The 12,291-nt window shown below is 39.5% G+C and overlaps 1 protein-coding gene across 1 annotated transcript in view; it reads left to right on the top strand.

Moving 5' to 3' along the window:
- Positions 1-12,291, top strand: part of CNTLN (centlein) — a 197,859-nt gene that overhangs the window by 97,121 nt on the left and 88,447 nt on the right. The window contains exon 11 of the mRNA XM_087957652.1: positions 9,281-9,402. Coding sequence (XP_087813778.1) covers positions 9,281-9,402 — 122 coding nt within the window. The remainder of the gene's footprint in view (positions 1-9,280; positions 9,403-12,291) is intronic.

Here is a 12,291-nt window from a genome sequence, read left to right as displayed (position 1 = left end):
CCAGCCACATGAATAGTACAGTTCAAGTTCAGTAGTGCAAAATCTCTATATATAGTTGTGCAAAAAAGTACTTTTTCACTATGTTAAAGTCTTTTTTAACATATATGCACATAGCATTTTATCTTCATTCGAGCAGTTTATAAAGATAAAGGTGATATCACTGAACAAGAATATGAAAAATTGATTTTGTAGTCATTTATTGAACAAAAAATTAACAAATGTGGTATTTCCTTCTGTGGGAAAAGGAAGTACATCTTTCTTTCTAATAACAGGTAACATCTTTTACAAAAACAACCATAAATAGATTTTTTTATAACTGTCTACCAGTCTCTGATATTGAGCAGGAAGAAATCTTTCCCATTTCTCCATTCAGATCCCACCCCCATTATATTTGTGGGACTTTTGTATGCACAGCTGATGTTAAATTCATCCACAGCATCTCAGTGGGATTTCAATCCAGACTTTGACTTGGCCATTCCAGAACCCTTCCTTTCATATTTTCAACCTAATCTTTGGATGATTTGCTGTGATATTTACTGTCATCGTCATATTCCAAGCTCAACTTTGGGATGAGCTTCAGTCTTCCGACGGATGGTATCACTTTATCCCCAAGCACCCTCTGGAGAATTCCTAATAGAAACTGTGATGTTGTGCTGCCCAAGTCCTATTGCAGCAAAGCAGCCCAAACTGTACTATGATATCATGCTTTATAGTTGGTATCACATTCATCTGGTGAAATACTGCCCTTGATTTTCATCAAAAGTGATAATGGTACTATAGCCAAATAAACCCTCTTTGCTTCATCTGTCCAGAGTACATTGTTCCAGAAATCTTGACTTTGCCTAGAAATTCATGAGCAGCTTGCCCTGATATTCTTTCTACACAACAAATTTTCTTCCTGACATCTATCCTATTAGATTGAATTTGTGCAGCTTTCCCATGACTAATTCAAGCATTTTGATACTGGTAATAGAATAACTACCTGATGGTTACTTGACGAAATTCTAGGATTCTTTCAGCATCTTGTGTTCTGCTCTCATACTACATTTGGTGGAACTTTGTCCAGACCTGGCCTGGACAAGTTGGCAGCTGTTGTCATCGATGATCTTCCAGACAGTGGAATGATTCGTGTCTACTTGTTTGGCAATATTTTTAAATCTCTCCCCAATTGCATAGGTATCTCTAATGTTCTTTCTGAATGCCCAGAGACTTCTTTTGATCTAGATATGGCAATACCTTACATTTCAACAGCAGAGAGCAAATCAGAATACATACCTGAAGTTTCAACAAGGCTAGTTACCAAATTTTCACCGATGATGGGCTAAGCATTTGCCCCAGATTTGGCGCACATGATTCTAATGTGAGGTATTTTATAAGTAATAAATAATAGGAGTGTACTTACATTTGCATGCAAAATCTACATATGCTTTTATTTAAATTACACAATGGATTACAACATGGCAAATGATGCATACTATTTGTAATCTCATATCTCCTTTATCAATATCATTGACATGAAGATCAAATATCTATATGTTGAAACATATTTAAAATGTCAAAAATTTCCATAGGCATACTTACTTTTTCATGACGATATATCCTTACCCTGCATCTATACAAATCTGTGTATATAATTTCGAAAGATTTAGATGCTGATATTTTATGGAGATTATTTTCACATTTTTCATATATATACATATATATATATATATATATATATATATATATATATATATATATATATATATATATATATATATATATATGGTGTTCGGCTTGGTTCGGTATTTTCCCACGTCATTGTAGTTCTTTTAAAGTTGTAGCAACGTTTCAGCAGAATCTCATCTGCCATCATCAGGCTTCTGTATTGTGTCCGTCTGTGGTCAGACTTTTATAGTGGTTTCAGATTTAAATTTGGGGCAGCCTATTGCTGTGCCAGAATGGTTTTTCTTCATCCTGATTGGTTGGGAGTCTTGGTCTGTGTTTATTGGTCTCGGAGTTTGCTGTGTTCTGCTTGATGGGTGTCTCTGATATCTTCTGTCTGTTTTTTGGCTCTTTTTGTATCTTGATTGGCTGGCAGCATTGTGTTACTTTAATGGAGGCCTTTAGTGCAGCTTGGCTTCGGGTAAATGGACAGCTATCATTAGTTAGGAAGCTGGGTTTCATCTGGGTGCCTGGTTGGGGTGTGTTTGAGCTGGAGGTATCAGGGGGATCTGTTTGTGCCCAGGTGTTTGCCTGGCTTGTGGTGTGGAGATTTTTTTGTTTGTGAGTGCAGGCTTCCAAATGATTGACAGCCTGGTGGAATCATCTCTTCTGTTCATGCTTTCTGGTCTTTTTTCAATCTCTTTTCAAAAATGCAGTCAAAAAGCTGGAACACACTTCCTCACTAGTCCAACACATGGAAGCTACAGGTCATAGCATCAACTTCAATGGCACCAAAACCCTGGCCACTATGGAAAACCCTAGCCACAGAGTCATCAGAGAAGCCATAGAGATACAAAAAGAGCCAAAAAACAGACAGAAGATATCAGAGACACCCATCAAGCAGAACACAGCAAACTCCGAGACCAATAAACACAGACCAAGACTCCCAACCAATCAGGATGAAGAAAAAACCATTCTGGCACAGCAATAGGCTGCCCCAAATTTAAATCTGAAACCACTGTAAAAGTCTGACCCACAGACGGACACAATACAGAAGCCTGATGATGGCAGATGAGATTCTGCTGAAACGTTGCTACAACTTTAAAAGAACTACAATGACGTGGGAAAATACCCGAACCAAGCCGAACACCATACATGTAAGTACCCGAAAACTTAAGAAAACAAATATCAAACCTCTACGGGGAGGAAATAAACAGCCAGATCAAAACCTACGAGAAACTGGAAATTAAAAGAGCAGGAATACTATGTGACCTCCAATTCCTACGCAGCTGCAGGAGACAACAATACTACACCAACCTGCTTCAAATTAACATTTCATCAAAGCACAGCAGCCACTAAACGTATCCTGAAAAGAACTGAAATGGCTCTACTACGGAGCGAGCTCCACAGTAAGAGATTCGATTAGATCAGTTAAACAAAGATTTGCTAGCACTACACCTGGAACTGAGCAGCAAAATCCACCCTCTACTTTGGGACAAGATAAAACAACTTACAACTTGGAAGCTGATTCTGAAGGCATTTACAAACAGGAAAAATTATTGAAAAAATTAAAGAAATTAGAACATGACAAGAAAACCCCCAACAACTCACAACAACACCTGAAACAATTAGTGCAATACAACGTTTCCAACAGAGAACTCACCAAAACAGGAAACAGATGTTCTAACCAAAGGATTCAATTATGCTATAGCACCCCAAAAAATCCCCACAGAATCCATCATATGTGCAGTAGAATCCAGCCTAACTAAATTAAATACAGATGAAGCTGATAAAATAAGACACCAAGTTACCAATATCCTATGCACAAGCAAGCCACCCAAAAGCAACTTACAGAAAATGAAATTAAAGCACTACAAACCCTGAAAAGAGATAGCAGCATAATCATCCTCCCAGCAGACAAAGGAAATGCCACTGTAGTAATGGACAGAAAAGACTACGAAACAAAATTGACAGACCTACTCCAAGACTCCACATACAAACCCATAAACACAGACCCAAGCACATATCTGGAAAAATTAACCAAGAAGAAAATTATAACCAGCCACATAAGCAAAGAGATCCAACACACGATTATACCCAGAGAGAAATCTTCCAGATGCCCCAAACTATACGGCCTCCCAAAAATACACAAAGAAGGCATACCTCTCAGACCCATAGTCAGCTCCAGAGGAGCACCACTACAAAACCTAGCCAAATACCTAGCAAAGCAGCTACAGCCCCATGCTGAAACAGCAGCTTCATGTACAAAACTCATACCACTTCTTGGAAATGATCAAAGATCTACATGTGGAGCAAGAAGATCTGCTTGTAAGTTTTGACGTGGTTTCCCTATTCACTCAAGTCCCGATAAAAGAGACCCTTGAAATCATCAAAAATAAATACCAACCAGCCAAACACCTCATGGAACTAACAGAACACTGCTTAACCAACACATATTTCATATACAAAGGACAAAGATACAAACAAATAGAAGGAGCCCCATGGGATCACCACTGTCACCTGTCATTGCTAACCTGTTCATGGAAGAATTCGAATCCAGAGCCCTGGCCAATGCCATCCTCAAACCCAAACTATGGTTAAGATACATCGATGACACATTCGTGATTTGGCCCCATGGACAAGAAAACCTAAACAATTTCCTAACACACCTAAACAGCGCACACCCCAAAATCAAGTTCACCATGGAAACAGAAACAAACAAACAACTACCATTCCTAGATGTACTAATCTACAAAAAACAGATGGCACACTAGGACACACCATATACCAGAAGAAAACACACACCAACCGCTACCTCAACGCCCAATCCCACCACCACCCAGCACAGATAAACTCCGTGGCTAAAACACTAATTACCAGAACCAAACGCCTGGCAGACAAAACACACATTAAGACTGAACTATGCACCCTGACTAAAGTACTGACAGCCAACGGCTTCCACAAAAAGCAAAATCACTAGCTTGATCCACAAAAACACACTGAAACATAATAGAGACCCAGAAGATGAACAGACCTATGGAACAGCTGTCCTGCCCTACATAAGAGGTACTACAGACAAAATTAGTAAGGTACTACACAGACATCACATCAGGACTGCCTTCAAAACAGACAGAAAAATAGCAGCCATCCTTAGCAACCCCAAAGATAAAATTGACCTGGAAAACCAAGGCATATACGAAGTCCCCTGTGCATCATGCCCGGCCACATACATTGGACAGACCAATAGAAGAATAAGTACCCGCCTGGATGAACACAAAATGCAGTCAAAAAGCTGGAACACACTTCCTCACTAGTCCAACACATGGAAGCTACAGGTCATAGCATCAACTTCAATGGCACCAAAACCCTGGCCACTATGGAAAACCCTAGCCACAGAGTCATCAGAGAAGCCATAGAGATTGAAAAAGACCAGAAAGCATGAACAGAAGAGATGATTCCACCAGGCTGTCAATCATTTGGAAGCCTGCACTCACAAACAAAAAAATCTCCACACCACAAGCCAGGCAAACACCTGGGCACAAACAGATCCCCCTGATACCTCCAGCTCAAACACACCCCAACCAGGCACCCAGATGAAACCCAGCTTCCTAACTAATGATAGCCGTCCATTTACCCGGCCAAGCTGCACTAAAGGCCTCCATTAAAGTAACACAATGCTGCCAGCCAATCAAGATACAAAAAGAGCCAAAAAACAGACAGAAGATATCAGAGACACCCATCAAGCAGAACACAGCAAACTCCGAGACCAATAAACACAGACCAAGACTCCCAACCAATCAGGATGAAGAAAAAACCATTCTGGCACAGCAATAGGCTGCCCCAAATTTAAATCTGAAACCACTGTAAAAGTCTGACCCACAGACGGACACAATACAGAAGCCTGATGATGGCAGATAAGATTCTGCTGAAAGCGTTGCTACAACTTTAAAAGAACTACAATGGCGTGGGAAAATACCCAACCAAGCCGAACACCATACATGTAAGTACCCATGAAAACTTAAGAAAACACACACACACACACACACACACACACACACACACACACACACACACACATATATATATATATATATATATATATATATATATATATATATATATATATATATATATATATATATATTTGTTTTCTGAGGTTCTGCGGGTATTTGTATGTGGATCTTTGGTTATTCGGGTTTTCTCCGCGTAAGATTCAAAGTATCTAGGCAACGTTTCGATGAAGTCTCATTCATCATCTTCAGGCTTGCTTCTTCGGCTCTGTGCTTCTCAGAGTGATGTGAGCTTTCAGCTGCTTCTTCCTTCACCCAGAAGTGGCTGAAAGATGGGTGGCTATATAAATATTTTAAATAAATAAATGAAATATTACTTTTTAAAATCCTTTGTATCAATTTTTAAATCTTTTTTTTACATATCTACCAAGCATGAAAGAATGTCTCTTCTTGTTGTTTGTATTTTCAACATATACTTGAAGAGCCTTCATACATTCTAGATAATTTTTCTGGCGCCATGTATCAACAACACAACATTTTATAAGAATTCTTTTTGAGATCATAGCACAATATACATTTCAGCCCTTTTAACCACTGATGCATCTGTATATTATGACCAATATTCTTAGCCCACTTTCTTACACATCTTTTAACCTGTCTTCCTTATTTCAAATTTCAATAAAACTGTATACATTTTAGCAGATGCAGGTTTGTCATCACTGCACAATTGCACTTCAAATTCTGCTTTGCTTTCTTCCATACCATAAGTCGTTTTGTCTATTTTGAGTCTTTCTGCCATCTGGTAAATGGAAAAGTCATTAAGAATGATACCTTTCTGCTATTTATTTCTCTCCTGATTTGCTTTTAAATTCCCCTTGATAGATTCCCAATAATTCCTAGTACATCAAGCATTGGTCTTTGTCCGCTGTTTCCTCTTTTATGATATGCTTCTTGAACTGAGATCCATAATCGTTTTTTTGGAGATACAACTTGTGTATTTTTGAGATACAACTTGAACTATTGCATGTTCTCAATATGTCATGTCTATTAAAATTATTTTAATGTCCAGTTGAATTTTAACTTTTTATACATGTCCATATCCAAGCCTTGTAACTCTAAAAGTCTCTTCTTACCTTTAGATATTTAGCAATAGCAATAGCATTTAGTTCTTTTAGTTTACTTTATTGTCATTGCACCTTGTACAACGAAATCAAACACCATCTTCAGTGCACATCATGACCATGAAAATAAACACAAACACACATCCTTCATACTCCACACATTGAACCGAAAACTGCAACACCGCACCAACACTGCACTATACAGTAGAATTCAAAAGAGCTACTGCCCTGGGATAGAAGCTGTTTTTCAGCCTATTTGTGCTTGTTTTAATATTCTGTACCATCTCCCAGATTGTAATAGTTCAAAAAAAAGGTGCCCAGGATGAGATGGATCTTTGAGAATTTTTTGAACTTTATTAAGGCAGCGGGAGCTATAAAGCTCTTTCAAAGAGGGGAGAGGGCAACCAATGATCTTCTGGGCAATGACATTAATCCTCTAGAGCAGCGGTTGCCAACCGGTGGAAAAATTTTGGTGGGCCACAGAAGAAATGGCCCCCGAAAGCAATTAATCTGGGCCATGCAGTTCTCTCACCTCCCGGCTCTTTGAGGGACCCTGGAGTCAGGTCCCTGAGATGCATGCGCCGACCAGCTCCCACACACAGTGGCGGCAACAACAGTCCCCACCCCCAGCGCCCACTGTTAGCTCTCCCCATTAGTTCTCTAGCTTTGAATTGCTCCCACATCTCTTTCCTCCCCCCTGCGCCCATGTGCAGGCAGGCAAGGAAAGGGAGATGGAGCCATGTGCAGCTCTCCACTCTTCCAGCTCTCACTGCCTCTCCCAACATCAAAGCCTCAGAGATGCAGGCAAAGCCGCCGCAGCGGTAGCACCCTGAGTTGCCTTAGCATGCTCGGTTAGTTAAGAATCGCCCTACCCAGAGAAGGAAGTGCTGCAGGAGGAGGAGGCAGTAGTGGAGAAGCAAGCAACTCAGGGCGTTACCACTGTGGCAGCTTTGCCTGCGTTTCCGAGGCGTTGATGTTGGGAGAGGCAGCGAGAGCTGGAAAAGTGGAGAGCTGCACACGGCTCCATCTCCCTTTCCTTTCCTGCCTGCACGTGGGCGTGGGGGGGGAGGAAACAGAGAGCCGGGAACAATTCAAAGCTAGAGAACTAATGGGGAGAGCTGACAGTGGGCGCTGGGGGAGGGAACTGTTGTTGCTGCTGCTGCCATGTGTGGGAGCGTGCATCTCAGGGACCTGAGCCGGGAGGTGGGGAAACTGCAAGTGGGAGCGTTTGGTGGTTTTTAAGATACCCTGGAATGTGGTAGATTGGTGTTTTGTAGGTCTCAGTGAAAGAGTGAGTTTTGTTTCACCTCCTTTCCTCCCCTGGAAATGCGAGAGATGCTTTCTCTCTCTCTCTCTCCTCTCTCCCTCTCCCTCTCTCTCCCTCTCTCTCTCTCTCTCTCTCTCTCTCTCTCTCTCTCCCCCCCCCCCCCCCCCCTCTCTCTCTCTTTCTTTCTTTCTCTCTCCTCCTCTCTCTCTCTCCTCCTGCCCCCAAATAATCACTGGCTGTGGCTGGGTTTAGCAGCAAAGTGCGAAAGCGAGCGAAGTGCCCCCAGGGACACCTTTCCTTGCCTATCTCCAGGTGAGGCTGGAAGAGCTACCTCCCCCCACCAGCTTTTCCTCGGCTGAAGATCTGAGCTCTCTCAATCCACCACCTGGCATCTGAAAGGCTCTTCTGTCTCTTTGGAAGGTGCAGGTGGGGGGAGGCTTCCAGCCCGGAATGTTTTATTTTGTTATCATTAAGCATTTACGTTTTCATTATAATCATATATGGATGGATGGATGGATGGATGGATGTATATGTGGATCTTTGGTTATTTGGGTTTTCTCCCACGTAAAATTGGAAGTATCTAGGCCAGTGGTCCCCAACCACCGGGCCCCGGACCAGTACCGGTCCGTGGATCATTTTGTACCGGGCCGCCTATTTTGCTTGGGCGCCGCCATCTTGTTTCGACGGCGCTTGAGAAAGTGCTTCCAGGTGAGCTTGTCGGTCGTCAGTTGGAAAGCGGTGTTTGGATGCTGAAGGAATCCTCGCGCCTTAGTTTCATCGAAGGGGGGGGCGGCTTCAAACGAAGAGCCGTCCCGATGGCGGTGAAATCTCGCGTTACTCAGGAGGAGATTAAGAAAGAGCCTGAAAAGCCCATTGACCGCGAGAAGGTACAAAGGAAGAGTTGAAGGTGGCGGGGAGAAGCGGGGGACGGCTGGCTGGCCGGTCGCTCGGCTCGCCTTGCCTTGGTTGTGCGTGCTGATGCCGGTACCGGTCCGTGGATCATTTTGTACATTTTGTACCGGGCCGTGGTACAAAAAAGGTTGGGGGCCACTGCTTTAGTTCATAGTGAAGCAGTTTTTGTAACTTTTGAACTTTATTTAAGACCGAATTCTTTGAATTATAATTTAGGTGTAATAAATTGCATTTGATAATTGGTCATAAATAAGAAATTCAACAATAGCAAATTGTCATTTTAAGATGTTAAGATTTACTGAGTCGTTTGTTTTGGTATAACGCAGATTCAAGAAAATGATGAGCTGAGACAAGCCCATGAAAAACGTAAGAAACGTCTGCAGACATTACAGATCAATTACAGGGCAGTAAAAAATCAATTAAAGGAATTGGAGGAAGGTTATGGCAAGTAAGTTGCACAATTCTCTGGAATTATTATATGTATTAAGTTCAAATATGACTTTTGATACATTTTGATGAAATATTTAAACTGAGGATGGAACCGTTTCCTGTTACTCTTAATTGCATCAAGAAAAACACATATTGTATGAGAAATGTAATTACTGTTGTTCTCATCTTGTCTTATTATTTATATTGCTTTCATTTGTGTGTGGTTTTTTTTGCGGCTGTTTTTCACATATTCTATATGTGATTAAAATAAATTGGAAGGAACAGTCTGAATTACCATTGTGTTTATCTTACACTATAACCAAGAAAGAAATCAGAAATTCCTTTGACCTATGGGAGAATTTGTTAGTCTGCTTCAAATGCCTTATAGTTATCATGGCTGCAGAAATGAGTCTGCTTTTGATAAGCATGAATATAAAATTGAGCCAAATGACAATTATGGTGACAAAGTTATTATTTGTCCAATGGTTTATCAAGCGCAATACAACTTTTCCCCAGATGGCAGATAACCTACCTAACCTGTTTATCTAGAAAGGAACACTCTTGTACAGTAACAATCTATATCAGTATCTTGATTCTGACTTAGTGGATCAATCTTCTGTGTGGATCCATGCCATGCCATACCACCCCAATCTTTATCTCTATTTAGAGACACTCCCTAAAAATTCTACAAGTTTTAGGACAAAATTCACCACTTATACTCTTGCTCTCTGTCTACTTGGGTTCTTTCTGACACTGGAGATTTAGTGTCTATGGATGTTTCTACTTCTGCTTCTTGGATTGTCACTCTCCTCCCTTATGTGCACATCTTGTTCTAGTACATTGCAAGATTGCATTCCAAATAATTGGATTATCTTTGTCCAATCTTTTGGCTTGCCTGGGCCACATTGAGTGAAGAGGAATTGTCTTGGGCCACATCTAAAATATATAATATAGTTAATGTGTATAAATAAATCTCATAATAATGTTACAGGCTTACAATCTTGCTGCGTTACCAGCTCTCCATGGTGACGTAGGCTGCAGGTGGGCAGGCCTAATCTAGTGCATTATATTACACCATCTCGCTGAGAAATATTTATAACTTGGCTAAAGATATTTTTTATATTGCCTTTATAGACTTAAGGGCAGGCTTTAATTCAATATCTCATGAAAGATTCTGGAGAAAATTAGCTGGCACTTCTATTGATTGACATATATCTAAACTAATTATAGTGCTACATTACATCTAAATCAAGGGTATCCAGATAGGTGACCTAACTGGACATAGGTCTACTTGTTAGTATATATATATACATATACATATACATATACATACACACACACACACACACACACACACACACACACACACACACACACACACACACACACATATATATATATATATATATATATATATATATATATATATTTTCCCACAACTATAATGATACTTGTGGAAAATACAACTATAAGCGTGAATACCATACATTAATACTACCACGAAAACTTAAGAAAACAAATATATATATATATATATATATATATATATATATATATATATATATATATATATATATATATATATGATTAAAAATTGATGCAAAATAATAAAGTAAGGAAGAAAAGGGAACAAAATGAAGCAAAAAAAATGCAAGAAAAGATGCAAAAAAGTAGCTTTCGATATTCTTTGCAGAAGTTATAAGTACAGTTACATTTTAACCTCTCTCTAAGTTACATCATGAGCAATAAATCAGAAGTTCATTTTTTTATTTTTATGCAAAAACTCCATAAAAGATTTCCATTTACCAATAAATGTAGATCATAATAAAAAAGTTTGTTTATCCACCTCAGCAAGATCTCTAAATTTCACCATGCTTATATAGCGGACCAAGTTGGATCTCTCCATCTATGTACATACATATAACAATTTCGTTGCAGTAATCAGCAATCCATTCTAGCAATTTTGCTGTTAAACAAAATGATAGTTAAGTCAGTGTGTGTGAGAGAGAGGGGGGGAGGGGGAGGGAGAGAGGGAGAGCGAGCGAGCAAAGATTGTTGGTTGCTGCTCTCATTCAGACAAAATTATTTCTTATGAGGTCCTATTCGTGACCCAGTTTTTCCCCTTAGTTGATTGGATACTTCCAGCTAGCTCTCACTGCTACCTTACCAGACCTTAATCTTTTTCACACTGAAGACTTTTGTTGCCAGGTGCACAAAATTTGGTCATAAACCACATAAAGCACATTGGTTTGAAAATGAATGTTTTATTACCACTTATTACCATCATATTTGTGAATGATCACTGTCAGAAAAAAAACGTTAAACAAGAAGTGGCTGCATGCTACTAAGAAGCACTTAAAACTATTGAACTATTCTCAAGCAGAAAACTGGTACTAAGGAGATATACAGATCTTACGTAATTTTACATTAACAATTCTGTAGCCTTGATAGAACTGACTGAAAGATAAAACTTTGTTCAATGCCATCCAAATAATTTCATATTTGATTTTAATTAGTTAAACAACTTAGAATTGCCCTATTTTGACTATCAACCAGATAGTGTGTTAAATATCATATTTTTTAAAAAAAGAATTGATGCATAATTGTTAAATATCTGTTTTCACAACATTGGATTCCATTTCAATATGCTAGCTTTAAAATTGACAGACTTGTGGTAGTAGCACTTGTTTTTCTCAGGCACATCACTATCTTTCCATTTGCTTCCCATGTACAGTTCGTTGTTTTAGGTAGTAAAAGTGTTCAAAGTAATGATTGCAGAGCTCCATCTGTTTCCTATACTTTATGGATACTACATTATTTTTTTCTTATTGTCAACTAGGTTGAATTTGTTTTGTCTATTTCTAGAGGAAATTGTTAAGGATCTTCACTATGAGTTCCTTCACCCAAC

This window comes from Notechis scutatus, chromosome 2 (assembly GCF_049901735.1).
Source record: "Notechis scutatus isolate UNSWTSFEM ecotype Mainland chromosome 2, rNotScu1.2, whole genome shotgun sequence".
Taxonomy (NCBI): Eukaryota; Metazoa; Chordata; class Lepidosauria; order Squamata; family Elapidae; genus Notechis; species Notechis scutatus.
Note: the sequence above shows the minus strand (reverse complement) of the source record. Positions and strands in the feature narration are given on the sequence as shown.